General features: G+C 37.4%; 1 protein-coding gene across 8 annotated transcripts in view; it reads left to right on the top strand.

Moving 5' to 3' along the window:
* The window catches only part of FNDC3A (fibronectin type III domain containing 3A), a 115510-nt gene that overhangs the window by 37654 nt on the left and 57229 nt on the right, over positions 1-20627 (top strand). For 6 of the 8 annotated variants that reach the window (XM_051779300.1, XM_051779303.1, XM_051779302.1 and 3 more), the window contains one exon: positions 2803-2878. The exons of 1 other annotated variant lie outside the window; for it this stretch is intronic. In XM_051779300.1, coding sequence (XP_051635260.1) covers positions 2803-2878 — 76 coding nt within the window. Of the gene's footprint in view, positions 1-528; positions 1026-2802; positions 2879-20627 lie in introns of those variants that run through there. One more of the 8 variants, XM_051779305.1, reaches the window with a different exon arrangement.

Below are 20627 nucleotides of genomic sequence, written 5' to 3'. Positions count from 1 at the left end.
GAGCCAGTGAAATACACAGTCAAGGATCAAGTAGGCTAATTGTCCCTTGACAAAACAGACTGTTTCCAGTTCCCAGGAACTGACATCTAATTAAACTGCATTAAGTTGGTAAGTTTCCCCACCCTTCTGAGTGAAAGTCAGATGTCGTCAGTGATGTGAAAATCTGATGGTATCCTGAGTGTCAGAGTGGACCTGGACTCCATCAGGAGATCTGTTGCCTCATAGCACAACTGCTGCATAACAGTACCCCTCTCACTCTGTCACACCGTGGCTGAGCCTTTACCTTCTCAGACCAGCTGTGAAGTGAACAACAAAGATTCTCACACAGGAGAAGCTGCTATTAAAACAAAACCAGGAGGCATCGGCCCCACTTGCTGCAATGGGGCTGGCATGCGTATTCCCACACTCAGATCCACTCTGCTGGCTGGACCCTCTGGTTTGGATGTCCTGCAGCAAGAGGTCCGGAGGAGGAGAGCCAGCAGGTTCCCAAGACAACATTAAGACAAGAGGGCATGGTCTTAAGCTCTGCCAGGGGAGATTTAGGTTGGATATTAGGAAGAAATTCTTTACAGAGACAGTAATCAGGCATTGGAATGGGCTGCCCAGGGAAGTGGTGGATTCTCCATCCCTGGAGGTTTTTAAGATGAGACTGGATGTGGCACTTAGTGCCATGGTCTAGTAACCATGGTGGTAGTGGACCAAGGGTTGGACTTGATGATCTCAGAGGTCCTTTCCAACCCATCTGATTCTAGGATTCTATTATTACCCAGATTACCAATCTTAGGCACTCACACAGAAAAAATGGGAATAAAATGGGAATACCAGTCAACCCCCATTCCCTGTTACTTTAAAAGCAGGCATCAAGGACCAGCAATTGTCCTAAAGCTTTTCTGCTTCTCATGTTTCATATGATGGAGATGAAGAATATTGATCTGAAAGTGGTACAGATTGGCACATCAGCTGCAGCCAGCATGGCACCTCCCAGGAGTTTGAGTATCTAAATCAGCCAAAAGACTTGGGCAATGGTAGGTACCCAACCCACACATAACAGATGGAAAGAGACTCTCATGTACTGTGAAGCTTTTAGGTCCTTTTATTCCAGTCTAAATTTCAAACTAAAACTTTCAATTGTAGCAGAGAGGGGAGAGTACATCAATGAAACGTGTCTTTGAAAAGCTATGCCTGCTTGGGGAATCTGAAGAAGAAATTGTAAGAACTCATCCACTCCTATTTCTCTCCTTTGTCACATTCTGAAGGTGATGATAGCCAGTTGTTAAAAAGCTACCTTAAAACTCTTCTGAATAAACTCTAGCAATACAATATTTTCTTAAGACCTTTAAGTCTTATTTGAAGCTCATTACTAAAAACATCTTGTTCCTAAGTTTAGATTATATTATGAATGCTACCTGTTAGTTATAATTTTATATTAGGGCACACTTCAGAAGATCTGGAAAATTTATTAACATGATAAAATGTAAATAGTGATATAGTTCATTGTTTCTTCTCAAAGAGCCTAAAAGTTCTGGAAAAAAACATGTGAAACAACTAAAAATAGTGGGTTTTAAGTGCATGCTCAAAGCTGAGCTAAATCAGTGTTGAGTCACACAGTCCAAGCTTGAAAATATGAGTGTCTGTCATATCTCATCAAAGTTGTAGCTATGTTAGAGTAGAACTTGCCATCTTTTCATTAATTTGTGAAATTGCTCTACCAGAAGGGGAGGAATTCATATGATTTCTGCCTTCTCTTTTCTCCCTTTCATTTCTCTCTGGTATCCTAAAATGAGTAACACTCAAGTTTCCTGGTTTGTTTTGGTTTTGTTTGTTTGTTTTTGTAAACATGACAAATTTTCCTTTAGCAATTTAACAAAGTAAATTTTTGACCAGTGCTTAAGAGTCATGTTTATAAGGATTCATACGAGGAGGAGGACATAGGCTCCATTTAGACTTGTGCAAGCAAGACTGAAGAAAAATGTGACCAGAAATTATGAAATGCACCTGCTCTTCTGCCTTTTCCCCCCTCCTTTGTTCATAATTTTAGCTAGGTGTTTCATGTTTACAAGCTTTTTTCTCACAGAAGGGCAGGATTCAAATAAGAATACAGAAATCTAAAATAGTAACAGGCTGCTTCTTTGGTACGTCAGACTTCCTCTGTTTATTTTGGCTGATAAGTGTGCTTTGCTATCATTTCTGCATTGCTTGGGTTTACAAAATTAGGATAACCAGCTTTCCACAAATAAAATTATACATATTGTTTCATGCTGGGCATCTGGTGCACTTACTTTGTCATGACTTCTAATAATGTTTTATCGTTAATGAATGTACAAACATTCTTGGGTCGTGTAAAGAAGGAAATGACACAGTATTTTCCGTATGTTGAAAGCTGTTTGTTGGGTGGTTGATGAAAATTCAAACACTGGGAATTCTAGGCTTCTTTCTGGAAGTTTATGTAATGGTTTGATTAATGTTGAAGTTAATGCAATTTGTTGAAATAATTTAAGCTGTACAAATAGCTTTTTAATTATACTAAGCAGTTGAGAAAATAAAATTTGTACAGGTACTGTTTTACTTGTTATTCTCTCCTTCTTTGAAAAATGTTTGTTTAAAAATATCTGTGCTTGTTCTTGCTTTTATCTCTTTGTGGGATGAAGGCAGCAAGCAGTGTGAAGTGAAAAATAATGTATTTACTAACTGGAAAAAAAATGGTTTTTTCCCAGTAAAATTTTTTTTTCTTTTTTTTTGCACATACCAGACTTCTGTAACATATTCCTATGTAATGGTTGTAAACACTCTTTTATTTTTAAGGTTATTCTTGTGCAAGTTAATCCAGGGGAAACATTTACAATAAGAAGAGAAGATGGACAGTATCAGTGCATTACAGGTAAAGCTGATAAATTTATTTTAATATTTCCTGAGTCTGAATCAGGATTAATAAAAGGCAATTTGTGGTGTTGAAAGTAAAAGACTGACAGAACTTATTTTAAATACAAGAGCTGTTTAAAGACATAAAATACTATATTCTAAGCATCATTGGATTTAGATTTCCCTACCATAAACAAAGTACTTTTCCCTATATTAGATGAAATTAAATTTCTTGGGGAGGGGAAGGGGGGGAACATTTTCAGCTTGCAAAGCAAACAGGGAAGTGCTGTTATAGCAACTTCTGACTAACCTCATTTACTGCACAGACCTCAAATCAAAAGCTACAGTTGTTAATATGGTTTGAGGAGGATTTTTTTTTTATTTTCAGCTGTCATGTGGACATTGTTTCCCACTACTAGTTTCTCATCTCTGTGGGCCAAATTGTGTTATTTCTGAGTTCTAGGAACTGCAGCTTCAAAATACAAATGCTTCAGCTAAGTGTAGCACCCCCTTATGCAATGGTCAGTTTGGGTATTGTTTTCTATTCTGAATGTCAGGAACTACCAGTTAAGCATCTCTACAAGAGGTACCACAAGAAATGAGCAGTCAGCTATTGCTGTTTAGAATACCATTTTACTGTGTTAAGAGATTATCCACAGGTTCAGCTATGGGGTCAAATTTTTGCTCACTATCTTCTGGGCCAGTGAATCCTACCTTCTTTTTTTTCTGAATGTTGGCCCAGCTTCAACAGGTACTGTTATGGGAATTTGAAGCAAGTATTTTCATCTCCTTTCCCTCTTCTCTCCAATCTGAGAAGAATCAAAAGGTCTGGTTTCCAGTGTTATAGGCAGGTCTTTTGGCTACAAAATAACCTATTAAAAGGAGGCCTTGAATCGTAATTAGGTTTATATTGACAGTTTATTGAAGTTTACACATCTGTTAATGCCATATTTCAAAACTTTGTGCTGATTGCATGGTATTGTTGCATCCTTTGAGCCACAAATGAATCAGTGCTGCAGCTCATGGTTCTATAGGGCTTATTTGAAATATGGTATGTAATAGTTACTTGGGGAATATGTAATAGTTACCTGAGGGGAACATAGTGAATTTTGTCTTGCAATTCAAGTTAAAGAACAGATAAGATGTATTTTGTTTCTGTTGCACAAAATACTGAGGAGAATGCTATGTATTGCATGTTTGCTTCTGTTTTTTAGTTTATCAAATGGGCTTAGTGGTGGGGAATTAATTGACACTTCCCTTGCATGATCGCCTTCAAAGCAGGAAGTGTTTAATGAACTGCAAAAATATTGAGATCATATCTTTATAGATACACTCTAACCTTTCATGGTACAGTTTTATCCTTGCCTAGTCCTGCTTTCTTTCTGAGGAGGCAGCTCGCCATTGTGATTTGATTCAGCTGTGGATTTCTTCATGCTTTAAATATGAAAGTGAGCATGAGCAGTTATTAGGCAGTTGTTCCTGGGACTCACTAAGTGTAAGCTGAGGTACAGTATTTACAACTTTCCTGAAAGGTGCTAGTGACAATCTAGAAACCTACCTCCCAGATCAGTTCCAAAGCTTTTGCAAACCTCCTGTCACACAGACATTCTCCTTGTCCTTCCTCCTTCCTGGAGATGAAATTGTGGCTTATACTTGGTAGTTAAATAGGGAGCATAAAGTTTTTTTCATATCTGTGCATTCACTAATCTTGGTACAGAATCCGAGTTGCACATGATCTTGTGAATATTGCTTTTCTGGTCTATTCTTGCCACTGTTGAGACATTTCTGTGTTTTGAGAGCTATGCCGATGGATCTTTCCACCTTTTGGTTTGTTAGGTCTGTCTGGCTTAATAATTGATGCTGTAGCTTTTTTCATTATATGTATTGCAAGTAATGGAGTGTCTACTGTCCTGTTTTCTGTGTAGAGATTTGTATAAAGTGAACAATTTCAGATGGTGTAAGCTGTAGAGAGTAATTCGGTATTGGTGGTCCTTTTTGTTCCGCTACAACTTCTCAAACATAGTTTGCCCTTGACTTGTCTACAAAATGAATGACCAGTCTGCAAAATGAGTTACAACTGCAGGAGTCTATTGCATTGTCTCTAAAGAAAGAAAACTCACAACTAGTTCCTTGGTTGTTTCTTCATTGTATGCACTCAGTTATTAGGTGAAATCGAAGTTAAAGATGCAGAAATATATAATGAGAATGGTTTGGATAAATGTACACAGATGCTTATCTTAAAAAAGGCATGAAGAAGGCCAAGGTTGACTGAAATTTAGTGGAGATGCAATCAGTGGGAAGTTAATTTAGTCATTATAATGTTTCTTAATACTTTTCAAATCTAGTTTTTCCTGTAAATATTTACCCATCTTTATACCCTTTTCTGAATGTATTAATTTAAAAGTCTCTGCAAAAGCGCATATGCAGCTTTTTCATGAATGTACTATATATAAGATTGAAATTACGTAAGTACAGTGCTAAAATGAGAGATTGGAAGTTGAGAAGTAGTGAGCTGCTTCTGGATTCCCAGTAGAAGCGCAGACAGCCAGACACATTAGTTTGGATGATTTGGTAAGTCTCGCTTCCTTGGATGATTCTGGATTTCTCTTGTGCTTGGTTGCTGGTCAGCTCACCTTGAGATTGTGCTGTCTGAAGTCAATGTGAATTGTTAATAAATCTAACCATAATGTTAATTGTATTATCTTGCATCATATATTTGTCTGTTGGAAACATTGAGATGCTCCGTCAATCTTTGTGCTGCTCCTGTCAGATATTCTATTTGTAAAGAGAACTATCCTTACTTTGGCAACACTATACGTAGGGTAGAACTTCTCAACCTGAAAATAATGAGTCAGTGTCTCTTCAGGAGAAAAGAGAGGTGTGACTAAAGGGACTGTTTAGAGCTGTCCTTGAATCAATGAAGTAATGAAAATTTAAAGCACTAATTAATGGAGAAACAAACAGTGCATTTTCTATGAGCCACACTTCTGAAGAAAATGCTGCATTTACACACAGGTCTTTGTATTGACTTACCATCTATTTGCTGGTATAGCTCTCAGATGATCTGTAAAGCCTTGACTGTTTTGGAACTACATTAAGCGAGTAAAGAAGTGGCTTCTTAATGTGGGCCTCTTCCATGGGAGTTAAGATGGGGTGAAAATGCACCTAAGAATATTTCCAGGTTTGAACTCTCTAAGGATGGCAAAAGAGCAGTGATGGTTAAGGCACCTTTTATCCTTAGTGAATCCTATTACTTTATTTTGGTGGAGTTTTGATGACTTAAAATAATGTGTGTATTTTATTCTTTATTTCTGTAGAATAAGAAGCGTGATTACTTTTTATTTCTGTAGTTAGCACTATTGGATCATAGTTGTTTTTATATTGTGTGTATTTTGACCTAAATACAGCTTTGAATGAGCACTTCTGAGTGCCAATGGCCATTTTTTCTGATTTTATTAAGGATTTACTTTGCCTGCATAGTGATTTGTCTGACAGTGATGACTTCTACTCCCCCTTGATGCAACTTCAATTTTAGCCATTTGTCAGTCTCTAACTAAAAACTCTGTGTTTTTCTTGCTAGATAGATAGGAAGACATCTATGTATCCATGTGTTAGACCAAAATGTTTATTTTCAAAAGAGCTCTTTTAGATTTATGAAAATTTTCTCACATTCTAGAAATACACAGACTTCTGTGGAAACCTTCCTTAAGCCAAGATTTTCTTCTGTTAAAATGAAATAATCAGCTACATTACAGTGATTCAGAAAACCAGGTTTGAAATGTATGAATGGGCTCTCTTTGTAGAAGTGAATTACTGCAGATCACTCATTCATGAATTCTTCCTATTGCAGAATAAATGAATGAAGATGACTCATCTTGAGCACATTTTATAACAGTCCCAAGTTACAGCTAAAGGCTATTAAATGTTACTTGACATAATAAGAGAGACCATGTTCTATATGTCTCTGCAAAGGAAAATTGCCATTTTCATAATAGAATAAGAAGACTTATGTAAATTAGAATGAGTCATAAATACTCCATGCTTTGAAATTAAATGAAGTATCAGTATTAAGGTTGGTTTCTGGGATAAAAGTTAAGCAAGCTTAACCTAATTTTTTCTCTTGAAATAAGAAATGCAATACTTCTGAAAAGTGTTTTCAAGGAAGCCAAGAGGAGAAGAAGATACATCAATTCTGAGACCGCAGTAGTGAAACACAAACTTTAATTGATTCTAAGACTAACTTCAGCTTTGCAACACCAAACCTGCCCATTATCCAGAATGTTGTGTGAATAAAGCTGTTAGAGAATCATAGAATACTTTAGGTTGGAAGGGACCTTCGAAGGTCATCTAGTTCAAACCTGACATGGGCAGGGGTGCCTTTCACTAGACCAAGGTTCTCAGTGCTCCATCCAGTCTGGCCTCAGACACTGTCAGGGATGGGGCATCCACAGCTTCTCTGGGCAACCTGTGCCAGTGCCTCACCACCGTCATAAAAGTTTCTTTCTTATATCTGATCTACTCTCAGTTTAAAACCATTACCCCTTGGCCTGTAACAATAGGCCCTGGTAAAAAGTCTTTCCCCATCTATTTTTTAAACCCCCTTTATATATTCAAAGGCAGCATTAAGGTATTCCCAGTACCTTCTGTTCTCCAGGCTGAACAACCCCAACTCTCTCAACCTGTCTTCATAGGAGAGGTGTTCCAGCCTTCCAACCATTTTTGTGGCCCTCCTGTGGACCTGCTCCAAGAATCCATGTCTGTCTTGTGCTGAGGAACCCAGTACTCCAGGGAGGGTCTCACAAGAGCAGAGCAGAGGGGCAGAATCACCTCCCTCAACCTGCTGGCCATGCTGCTATTGATGCAGCCCAGGGTATGATTGGATTTCTGGGCTGCAAGTACGCGTTGTCAGCTAGTGTCTAGTTTTTCATCCACCAGTATCCTCAAGTCCTCTGCAGGACTGCTCTTAATCTATTATCTACTGTTTTCTGCTGTCAGGTTTTGTGTGGTTTTGATTGTTTGCGGATAGCATTTGAGCAGCCAAACTGAACATCTTGAAATCCAAGCTGCTATTTAAGTATATTTGAACAAAAAAACCTCTAGATTTATCTTGTTCTCATATCATCTGGTGCTTTAGTGTTGAGTTTTATTTAAAACTAATATTGGAGGTTGTTAAAGACTATCCTAAATTCTGTACAAGTTGCCACAGAACCCTCAGAAGGAACTTTGTTAGTTGCTAATGGTCATTGGGAGATGATTCTCTCCCAAGACCACCACTGCTTATTATCAAATACTAAACCACTGTGTTAAGTGGAGGAATTGTGCACGGTCATTCTGTGATGATTTTAGAATGTACAGGGATACCTGGCACTGCAGTAGTGATCCTATATGTTGACTTTAAGGGTGACATCACCTCTAGAAATACCATATCTTGTTTGTTAAATTACTTGGTATCCACTTTAGCACTGGGCTAAGTTTAGAAATAAAAGAATGTTTATTTAAATACACAACTCTCTAGTAATGGAACAAACTAGCAAAAGCAATAAAACACTGTTAACAGGAGTTCTCTCTTTGAGCATCTCTAGTCTTCTGGGTAGCTTAAGAACCTGGATAATGAACTCCTTACAAGTAAACCTGGATGAGTATTACAAAGTTCTAGTCTTCGGTTTACCTGCTCCTGTTAAGAATAGCGTACCGAAGCCACCCAGAGAAGCTGCTCTAAGTAATCTTTCTTTTCATTCTGTAGCCCAAAAAGAAACTAGTTCTTTATCCTTGTTTCCATCTAACTGTTTCTCATTTCAACTGAAATGTTACATGATGATATGTGTAAGTTAATTTGCCTTCCTTTTCGTCTTCAATGATACTTTGCAGCTTTTCTGAAAACACAGATACAAACTTTTATACATCAATTCATTTAAAAAAAACACCTCAAAACAACCCCACCCTAAATGGTAAATAATCTCAGTTGTCTTCTCCATTCCTTCTGTGTCAATGCTGTAGTAGACTGAACATGTTATGTGAGGCTGAAACTGGATATGGATATTTAGATTTACATCCTCTTCTACATATTAATTTTAGGATCTCCATCAGAAGTATTCAGAGGGCCTTCATAAGAGGCATTGAGGGAAGCTAAGACAAGTCAACTGAAAGTATGGGGTCACAGCAAGCTACAGTGACTTACAGCTACTTAACTCTTGGTTGAGAATGTCCCTATAGAGGATCAGAGCTGAGTCTAGGGGTAGCTTAACTTTAAAGCACCTCTGTTTGGAAATTGCCTTCAATATACACAATTTAATAATTGTTTCATAGGTTTTTTTATTTCTTGGTATCTACAGTCAAACTAAAAATAATAAGAATCTTGGTATTGGTCATCTATGTGGGAGTATGACTGCAGAGGAGACGTAGTTCTGTTTTGTGTTGCAACGAGATGATGAGAGAAAGTGGCTGCAAAGCATGGTTGTAGCAGCTTGATTTGGAGCTGTCTCATTCTGAAATAATTTTAAGTAGGACCTGCTCTTTTTATACCTTAGACTGATAAACAGAGTGCAAATATTGTCGAAGACTTAACCCTTCTGCGTTTTACAAAAGGTGTTAATTCAGATGTCTTTCACAATGTTGATTGTAGTGGGTTTTAGGGAAAACATAGTTTTTCTGCCATTGGTTTTTATTTAAAATGTGTTAAATAGATTCAGTTTCTTTATATGGACAAAACATATCTATAACATTTTTGCCTTAGCTGTTTTCTCATTCTTCTGTTAGACATTTTTCTAACTTTTATCTTATTTCATTTTGAGATGTGAATGAGTTCATAACATACTGTATTCATCATAAGGTGTTCAGTCAGGTTCTCCTTTTCCCCTTTGATTTTCCTGTATATACAGATCAGTTAACTTTCCCTGGTATGCTGCACACTGCAAAGTCAGCCTGACTCTAGGAAGGTTCTGGAGACATTTGTTTGAAATATCAGTTCTTGAGCTGCATACTGAAGGCATCTAATTTTAGGTGTCTAAATGTATGTTTCTACATGTGGCCTGGGATCTAAGCTCCCATTTGAAACTAGTGAAGATTTAGTCACTAGCTGTAGTACACTCAGTGCTTTTCAGCTGACATCAGTTTGTGCTCAATAGCTCTCCAAGCTCCACTGTCTGTACCAAGTAGATCTCCACTTGCTGTAATGGGAGTTTAAAGTCCTAACTTGCATGCAAACACGTAATTTTAGATACCTAAATGAGGTGTCTCCATTGTGGAGCTAAAGCCTGACTATTATGAGCTGAAATAAATAAGGTTACATCCTGAAGATGCCTCATTTGGGTGTGTTGATTCACAGTTGTACACACAGTGAATGTCTTTATCTTCAAGCATTTGATGAACTCTTTGAGCTCATCCATTTCTGTGAGCATCTAACATCTGGTCTTACATGGAGGGTACTGGTACTTGGAGGTGCCTGGTGAGAATGGAGTGACAGCTCCAAGTTACAGCTAAGAATAACCCTAAAACTTGTTTTCCATGTCTCTAGTCAGGCATGTCTAGCTCACAAGGCTGTGAAGTATTAACTTAAACTGCTGAGATGCAGGTGCTACTGTTGCCTGAGTCTGGAATCAGTTGGATGAGCCTTGTATGAAGCATGTTAAGCTTGACAGGCCTGCATCTGGCAATATTATAATAGTCCTGTGGCATTGCAGTCAGTTAGTCTGATTTGTTGCCTGACTATGCTGTCGATGGGGAAAAAATAGCCCTGTATTGCTTGCTTTATGGGAGGAAAAGAGGGAAAAATTTATGTAGGATCTCTTCTCGGTTTCTAGTGTAGGTAGAAAGTTTGTCTAATGTAAGCAGTTAGCAGTTTGAACTAAATCAAAAATCAGAGATGCAGGCATTTTACTTAGTATTGTCACTTAATGTCCTAACATTTAGCATAACTTACACTGGTAGCATTTTCTATATCTTGATTGGATGCAACCTAGTTGATTGAAATAATAAAGATTCATGAAGATTGCTTATTAAATAGAGGAAGAAGTTTCCTAATTTCATTATCTGATTATTTAAAAGCAAATGGAACTTTTATTTTATAGAAACTCAAACTTAATGTTTTTAAGTGGACTTTGTACTGAGTTTCATAAAAATGGAAAGGTTAGAACTTTGTGCATAAAGGACTTTTGCTAGATTCTCTTTCACCGCTGTGTACAGTATGAGTACATGCTGGTGGGTCACCTGTTGGCAAATGCTACAGATTTTTAGATGAGACCCCAGGAAAGTTCTTTATAGTTCACCCTGTGAGATTAAGGTTTTATTGCTAAATTCTTGATGCTAAATTCTAGCTGTCAAAGCATTCAAACTTTTATCACAGAATTACTGTTAATAAGAAATAGCTTTGAATTAACTTGATTTACTCTTGTCTTATTTGTACTTCAAAAAGTAGTCATGCCTGCCTTATCTTGTGAACCCCTGTCAAGCACTTGGTAGTTGTGAAGGGTGGCAGACAAACTGGGAAGGAAAACAGTCTTCCTGGTTGTGGAGCAACTCTCCTGGCCATTGTTTTTTCAGAGTTCCTCAAAACAAAGCGAGTTCCTCATACATGCCCAGGCTGCCACAGCCATGCCAGCAGTTTACAGGGTCTGACATTGCTCTGCCTCCATGCTTTCGCTGGTGCCAGAAGTTCTTGAGTAACCAGAGGGCCAAGGCAGCAGTGGGAAGAGACCAGGAGGTTAGTCTCCCTTTCCTTAATTTTTGCCCATGCAAGGCTACTGAGTTGTCTGGTAGATCCAGGTACACTTTTCTCACAAGCATGTTGTATCTAACTATGTGTTGCAACTTTGAATCCAGGGATTTTCTAATTCTGTTCTTAGTTAGTTTTTTTTTCCTAATGGATGAATCAGCAGCACATGGCTTGATAGATATGGCTGTGCATGTGTTATTAATAGTAAATTAATAGTTGTCTTTTTTTGACTGTCTGTGAAATGACTGAGGTTTTGTCAGCTTGCATGACTTACATGATCATGATATTCTTCAACTATATTTAAAATCATGGTAATAAAACTTCCTTTCCCCTTCTTCCTTTTGCAGACATGCAGCAATCTGTTTTACATCTAAGGCAGTTTATTATCCAAATGAGGGAAAGAAAGAAGATGCAGAAGATAACAAGGCCATTACAAACATATAGCCTAGCTGTGCACAAACATAAACAGCTCCTGTGTAATGTGAGTTAAAGACCAGTTACAAACTGTGTAAGTTCAGCCACTTAAAGCCATTAAGAAACAATGTAATCACATGAGGTTTCAAACAGTTAGAAGGACCAAATTCACGGGTAGTAAATACAGCTATATATGGTGCTGTTCTTTCTTGTTTCTTTTTGCCAAAGAGAAGCTCTTTTTCACACTTCAAGTGGCTTTCCAGTTGTCCTTCTAGAAAACACAGTTGTCTAGAGCAGGTGCCCTAGGACACCATCCAAAGAGCCTCAGGTTTTTTCAAATGACTGTACAACACCCAATAACTTGTAGATGAGTCTCAGGTTAATGGATTTGGAGCTACTAGAGAAGCTGACTACACTTTGCTTCCCTTTTGATTAATCAGCTGTTCTGTGAGGATATGGTTTGTCTCCTTTGCCTGTTCTCAATTTGTTTTCCCCATAGCCCATTCTTCGGAAGTTTCACTTATCCTTTCCATTTGGTGCCCTATATATGGGCCATTTTCATAAATACTGTGTACTGTGTTTCCCTTGGATGATCTTGACAGTTGTATTCAAAAGTAGAACAGATATACCTTCCAAGGCAGCCAAAGAAAGAGCTGCAGTAAGAACTATAAATGTCAAACCGATAGTCTATATTAATAATTCTTAAAAGGAGTTAACGTGGAATTGTAGTTTCAATGAGATGTAAGTTACTGTGAGTGGGGTAGTGAGTATTCCCCATGATGGCCTCTTCCTAATGCAGTATTTCAACAATCCTAGAAAAATCTTACGAAATACAGACAGGTCATTTAACATTGAAGGATTGTGCTGAACAAAGACCACAAGAGGACCATGGACTAAGACAAAATTTCAAAGTAGGAAAAAGTAGGGAAAGCCATATTCCTAAAATAACAGCTTTAGCAAGCCAGTTCCCAAAACAAACCAAAAAACCAAAGCAAACAACCAAAGCAGGTGGAAACAGTCAAATTCCTGGAAAGAGACAGGCAAAGAACTGTTAGGTCCAGAAAATGTAAGTTAATGATACTGCAGCCTTCTAAGAATGAAGAATGAATCAGAATGAAAGTTGAAGATGACAAACAGAAGGACAAAGAAGTGTCTACAGAGAGCTGTCAGCCTTTCTCTTTTTCTCTGTTTTTCCCACAAGTTGCCTTTAGGATAGTCTCTGGAAAGATGCTATTAAAGTGAAGTGCTACTGAGTTGCATCCTCAGCTGCTTAAACTCGAAGAGATTGTACTCTGAAAGGCACCACTCTTGACAGAGTTAATTCTTATGGCTTTTGCAAGAAAGAGACATCTCAGTAAAGCTCTTAAGTAGCAGGTAGTTTTGGAAAATTACATGAAACATACTTAAGTTTGCATTTATTCTTTTTGTTATACTTTCCATGTATTGTATTTTGTTTCTTATTTTGTGATCAGGCAAAGATTTGTTTTGTTAGATGTACAAAAAAAGGTACTTTTGACTCTCACTTAGCTTTTAAATTCAGTTTAATCTGAAATCTTACCTGACTTTTTACTCTTATTTTTCAAATGATAATACATACAAATAAAGGTGTCTTGCAGGCAGATCCTTGGAGTGCCTAAAGCCCACTTGGGGAAGTTTGAAAGCTAAACTATGTTTTTTTCCGAAAGAGATTTTTTTCTGAATTGGGATCGAAAGCAGAGTGACTATCTCCAATTAGAGTGTGACATTTTTGTGACAGTGCAGTTTTGAGAGCATCTGGTGGCTATACAGTGCATAAATGAGTGCAAATATTTAGTAAGTTACAAGGGCAGTCTGAGCAACTGGAACCAGTTAAAGTTCTTCCACCATGAATGAGTTTTAAAAGTCACCTGCTAAGAGAGCTGAAAAGTGAAAGTGAATATTAACAAATACTGATTAGAGATGCAGAGGACTGGCATCCAGTCCTCTAGTATGACTCTAACTTCCACTCATTTCTCTGATTTGTACTGCAGATGGATACAAGAGGACTGGCAAGCATGAGGTTTTGAGATTGATTATTGAGAGTTAGATCACTTTTTACTTCTGGTCCAAGTGCTTTTCTACACAGGTTGTAAATCTGAAATGCTATCTATGTAGTGTTTCAATTAAATATTTGTAAAAGAGATATTTTTATGCTTACACACCCTTCTAATTCTTATGCAAAGGAAGATTGCATCAGCAAGAGGAAAACGTACCTTGGAAATATCCTATCTTTTCTTTTAGTTGTGGCTATATACACATTAAAGTTTCCTTGCGTTCCTTTCCAGCAAAGACATAACACATAGTAGACTATTCATATGCCCACACAGCCTTATCTGGAGGTTGTTTCTCCAGTTCATCCTCTATCGGGTTTTTAAAATGCCATCCGGAGTACTGACTTGTCCATAATAGCTTTCCAACTGTGCATTATGTTTGTGGAATTTCAGTGTGTTGTCACTTTTTCTAAGTTACTGAGCCTTGTCCTCTCAACTGAAAAATGTATCCATTATTTTTGATGGGAAAGAATCTGCTCTCATGTTGGTGACGGTAGTTAAATAGAAGGGTGTTGGATTTGGAGTTTTCTTCAGAAGTGCATAAAAGTATGGTGCTGGATCATCTTTTTCTGTGGCACTGTTGTGCTGCTGGGTCTGGACAAGTAGTACATTCGGAAGTAAGTGTTTCTATGCAGCTTCAGAGAGCTGGACAGAGGTCGGAAGTGCCTGGGAACATGCCACAGAGAAAAAGAGACTTAATGTTGGGTAAGGTTATATCTGTGTAGGATCTAGCTTTAGGGGATATGAAGGCCACTGAAAGTAGATAGAAGGACTAGAGAATGCAGTGTAAAGAACTGCAGGTGTGCAGTGGAGTCTTGAGGCCAGATACCTGCATACCTCCTTGAAAGCATAGCACAGAATGTTTTTTGATCACTATCTCAGAAGAGCTTCATCAGAGTAAATACAACCTTCCCTATTTTTTTTTTAAAGTTCTAAATACTGGATGAAATATGAAAGGATTGAAGGCTAAAGCATGATGCACAGATAGCCTAGGATGTAAATATGTCCTTTCTTAATCATTCAGTAACCAATGCACTTGGGTATCTTTCAGCTAATGAGATATTCCAGAAATACTTGATGTTTCAGAAAAATTGGTCATCCAGACAACTCTAATGGCATAGGAAATCTGTATTCCAGAAATGGCAAAAGATCAACAAGAACATGTATTAATTGTCTAAAAGAGTGTTGTTTGAATGGTGCCACTGAACTGGGTGAAATGCAGTTATATACAATGCAAAGTTGTGCATAAGATTAATGGGGATGCATAGATGGGGATCTCCTCACTTGAAACTTGAGGAGGAGGAAGAAGCAGGCAAGCTGTTTAACTCAAAAGATAATACTTATCTCCAGTATAATGTGTCTGTAACGGTTACTGTGATCATAAAATGCATCAGGGCAGTTGTTGCTATTATAGCTTGAGATGTTTAGTAGCATTTTACAGGATTCTGCTGAGACTTCAACTGTAATTTGATAACTCACGTTTACAAAAGAATAAATGAAGCTGATTCCAGGTGTTGTTCAGGAAAATGAATATAAACAGAAAGTAAAAGAGCTTGGTTTGTTAGGCTAAAAATTAGTTTTACTAGGAATTGGTAAGAAAACACCAGGGATTTAAAAAAAAAAAAAAAGAATGCCAGAGCTAGTGGCTGTCAAATAGTTGTGAAATGACTTTTGTCTAATTACAAGAAACCTTCTGGCTATGTAGGTGAGTAGTGCTCTAGAACAGCGGTCCAGTGGGAGATGTATGGGTAAAAGAACTGTTTTAAAATTGATCTTCATGCTTTTATGTAGAATCCATTTATGATGGATCTTGATGTATGATAGTGGGGGAGAGGAATAAAACTGCAAGGGCAGGTGAATAGACTTGATTCATGAGGTATTTTCAGTCCCTAAGCCCTCACGGTCCAGCAACAGATAATACAGATCTCCTGCATCCAGGCAGTAGCGAAGCAATGAAAAGGTTTCTGCACAAAGGACACATTTACTTTCCAGCTATTAAGCAATTTTCTCATCTAGGCTTCTTAATAGAGGGACATATTGATGCATACATAATGTGTGGTAAGGAACTCCACTGTATGCATCTGTCTTTTTTCCTTTCTTCTCATTTGGAATGACAGCTTTTGTATGTGTGAGTCTTCGTTGTTTCATCCCTGGCCTCTTGTTTGGCACAGGTGCATAGATTCCTAACATAGTTCTTTCTGGCTGCAAGTTAATTTTGGCTGCTGAAGCAGTGGGTATGTTACTTGCTAAAACATATTTGGTTACAGAGCAAATTGAATTTGAAGAGAACACTGCAATTGTATAGGCTTATCTTTATGTCTGGGCCCTTCTTACTGCTTTTCCAGATAACTTTCTTTCTGGACGTATTAATTAACAATGTTGAAAGCTTTTTATCAACAAAAATCTTTGTCATAGACGCACTTAATACTTGAGCTTACATACTTCCCCTTGTGGTAAATTGTTTGAGATTTGGAGAAAATAATTCCATGTTGAAGGGATCCGTAAATGGCTCATTGTGGAGAATCAAGGAGCTTTTGTAACATAAAACACCAAAAAGACCAAATTTTAAATTTCAAATGCTATAACAATTTAAAAGATGTGAATACAATTTTAAAAAGTCTTATTAGTTAGCCTGAGATTATTTAATTTATTTTTTTTTAGCTAATGCAGATCCTGAAAAACACTTTCAAATCACTTAAAATAGTAAAATGTGAGGTTTGCAGTGGGAATTGGCTGATACTATTCAGTGATTTGTGTGCTAATGGAAACATTTCACTACAGAAGAGGCTGCATGTGTTTATAGTAAGCATGGCGCCTTTCTATGTTGCTAAGTCGGACTAAGAATATCAGTGCTTTTTTATGCATACTCTGATTTGGGGTTAATTCAGGATCAAATTTCTGCAAAGTTTTTAAACATGAAAATTCTTTTGTGTGGACTTTAAGTCATTAGCAGAACCAGAAATCTTAATCTAAATGGTGAAGTATTTATCATGTCAGTTGCAATGTTAAGAATTTTCAAAACCAGTAGTTTTTTAGTCAACTTTTATTTCCGCTGTCTTCAGAGCATCCCCTATTGTAGCTGCATTCATAGGCTTTCTTGTTATTAGTGAAAAGACAGAAAAGAGAACAGGGAAAAGACAGAAAAATATGTCTGTGGAAAGAACTGTGCAAGGGGTCACATTCAGGATGTTTGATTCCACCTTAGCTGTAACTTAGATTTAGCTGCAAAAGTCTCACATGCAGCCCAGGACACCTATTGAATCAGGATCTAATCCTAGCAAGCAAACTGAATCTGTTGCTTGTCTTGTTTTAACTATATGCCTGTAATTGTACAAAACATAAAGCTGCAGGGGCAGTCAAAAGCCAGACATATAGAGACAGTATATAAAAGTTGCCTTTCTGTCTCTCCATAAAGAAAGGCTGTGTGTTTACTTGGGCTATATGATCGCAAACGCAATCAGCAGCAGGAAGTTGATTACGGCACTCGCCTGTAACCAGAGAGATCTGAGCTCTACAAGCACCACAGAATCTGAATTTGTAGCTCCCCAATTCCAGCAGAGTCCCTTAGCCATGAGGCTCGGGGATACTCTAAGTTAAACTTTTCTCCGTGTTGTCTTTTAGAGATGGGCATCTTCACCTCAAAAAAAGATTTCAGAGGGAAAATACATGGGAAAGCAAGCTGCCTTTTTTGTCGATATAATGGGAATTACTGTATGATTCTGTTTTAAAGGCTTACTCTGTATTTTCCATTTAGAAGCTCTTGGATTAAAGGAGTTAAGCATGTTCCATTCCACTTTCTAGTTGTCCATCTTCAGCAGAGGTGACCTGATTATTCCATAGTCTGGTGTTCATAGCACTCTCCTAGGCCAGGAGCAAGCTGTGGGGTTAGTCTGCTTGAGCATAGCACAGAATTTAGTCTACCTACTAACTGAACAGTAGGAATCCTTTTTCTGACAGTAGGAATCCACTCTGACAAAACTTGATATATTCTACTGAAATTGGACAGAAGAGTGACTAGAGCAGGCCTGAACCAGAGATCTGCTTGAGGGCACATGGTTTGTGCTTAATGATTTGTGTCATTCAGTATGAGGTGACTCCCTGATAAATGTGCAGAGAGTTGTCCTCTGGAGGTAGCCAGTGAATCACCCTGGTGAGGCCAAGTGTTTGGTTTAGATGCTGCAAAGTGTAAGGTGTATGACATCAGATGTTTTCAATTTGGTCTTTTGTCTCTCTTTTGTCATGTGATTCTGTATAATTTGCCTGGGGCTTCTTCCCTACTGTTTGTGTCATGACAGAAGGATTTCACATTGCAAATGTCATCTTTTGAATTGTCAGCTTCAGGGATTGTTTTCTCCACTCATTATTTGAAACAAAACTGTGTAATAAACTGTTACTTCAAAATTTATTTCATAGTTTAGAAACCTACATGAACATTTCTTTGTGGAACTGCAGTGTTGCTAAAACTTGGTTAGTGGACTCAAGTGAACCCCTCAAATGTAGGCATAAAAATAATTGTATGCAGTGAGTGTGAAGAGAGGCAGTCCTGTAGGACTGAACTCTTTCCATTGCTTTGTATTGTTAGAGATGATCTTTTTATCTGACCAGAACAGCAAACTCACCTACTACAGGGAATTGCATCTAAGGGAGTAAAATTTCAGTGAGGCAGAGCTGTTGAGTGTGAGGGTTTTTTAAAAATCAGCAATTGTCATTAACTTTTTACGTTATACTAAGAACAAGATTTAGCCCTGGTTTTGCACTCTAGAACTCCAGTTGTGGAGTCAGTGTCATTCTAGATTTACGTATTTTTCCATCTTTCTGGCTTATCATGTAGAATACTGGATTGTGGGGCTTCTGGAAAACTGAGACAATTCATGTCCTACTAACTTCTTTTTATGTCTTCTAGTTAGGAATGACTACTCCCAAATTGGTTCCTGTAAAGAAAGATGTGTTTTGTATTTATTTTATGTACTAGAAGGATTTCAGCTGCTTATAATCGTAATAATTTTTGTTCTGCTTTGATTTTGTTTTAAATGGACATTGTATTTATTTATATTATTAGCTCGGAATCTAAACAACTTGAAGGTTTTCAGTTATTAGTAGACTCCAGGGACTCGGAGTAGTACATCTTTAATGTCTGCCTTGAATAGAATTAAAAATTTGAGTTAGTTACCAAATTTTCTCTTGGCAGCCTTTTCTGATAATAATTTTTTCTAGGATTTCTGACACTATATGTGTTGTAATAATCCCAGTTTGCTCAAACAGATTTTTTTTTTAAATCCACAGAGTCTTCTCTCTTATCCATACTTTTAAAATACCTTACCCTAGAATTTGGTAAAATTGTTTCAGTACTTAAATGAATGCTAATGATTTGCTTAATCTATACATTACATTTGTATAGGTAATATTCAATAAATCACATTCAATTCATAGTTTGTGTATATATATATATATATACATACGCGTGTGTATGTGTGTATAGTAGTTGGGGAGGGGGAATATCAAAAAATCTGCACAAAGGAAGGGGAGCTTCTCTGAATGCCGGGTCTGCAACAGCAGAATGTGCCAGATAATTTTGCATTCTAGTTTTAAGGCAATGTACCTAGGTAGGTGTGCACAGAAAAAAATAACTCAGTAGTGTAATAAGTTGAATATCAGGATGCTGAAAAAGCCTTTACAAGTAATTATATTATGTAATCTCATTCTTAGCACAAGCAGGTGGTGGTGGGTGGCAAGGAAGATGAAGTTAATGTTCCTTCCAAGATCTGTCTTCTCTGGATCAACAAACGCTTTTGTAGAAGCCACTGTCTACACACCAAGTATTGAGACTCAGTTGTGCTTTTCACCTCTTAACCACAAGTAGCTGTCAGTAGCAGTGCTTAACTTTTTAACTACCTGGTCTGCAGTGTTATATGGGGATAAAAAATAAAACCACCTGGTTAGAAAAACACAAATTCTAGTGGTAACAACTGTTAGATGATTAAATTATAGTTTATTCTGAATGTTGTGAATCAAATGGAACATGATTAAGCAGTATGCACAAATATTAAGTTATTATTCTGAAAAAGTTGTGCATCAGTACTGCTCAGCATTGGTGCTAGGAAATTAAGCTCTCCTTGAAGAAAAAGCCCAGCAAATATGCAATGCAGTTAGATTAGAATGAGTGCAGATTATTTTTCTTGCTAAGAATAAAAACATTTTTATCAAAGCTTCTCCATGTTAAGAATGGTATATCACATTTTACTTCCTTTGAAATTGAGTGATTTATGGTTCACCTGATATTTAAATTGAAAGACTATGGGGGAAAGAACAATTTTTTACTTAACTCTTCCACGTAGTTACTAAATCATTACCCTAAACCGGCAAACTTAATAGAGCAATTTAACAGTCTAGGATGCACAGTACAAAAGTGTGTGTTGTATTTCCACATTAATATCTTTGAATCATCAGTACTTTTTTTTTAACAAAGTAGGATAGAGTTGGTCACTGTGCCACACAATTGCTTCAGAAAGTACATATAAAAACTCTTATTATTGGAGTATCTCAAACAACTACAATCATCTTTATGCAAGCTCCCA

Source organism: Manacus candei, unplaced genomic scaffold (genome assembly GCF_025592945.1).
Source record: "Manacus candei isolate 608988 ecotype Guabito, Panama unplaced genomic scaffold, ASM2559294v1 h1tg000014l, whole genome shotgun sequence".
NCBI lineage: Eukaryota > Metazoa > Chordata > Aves > Passeriformes > Pipridae > Manacus > Manacus candei.
Note: the sequence above shows the minus strand (reverse complement) of the source record. Positions and strands in the feature narration are given on the sequence as shown.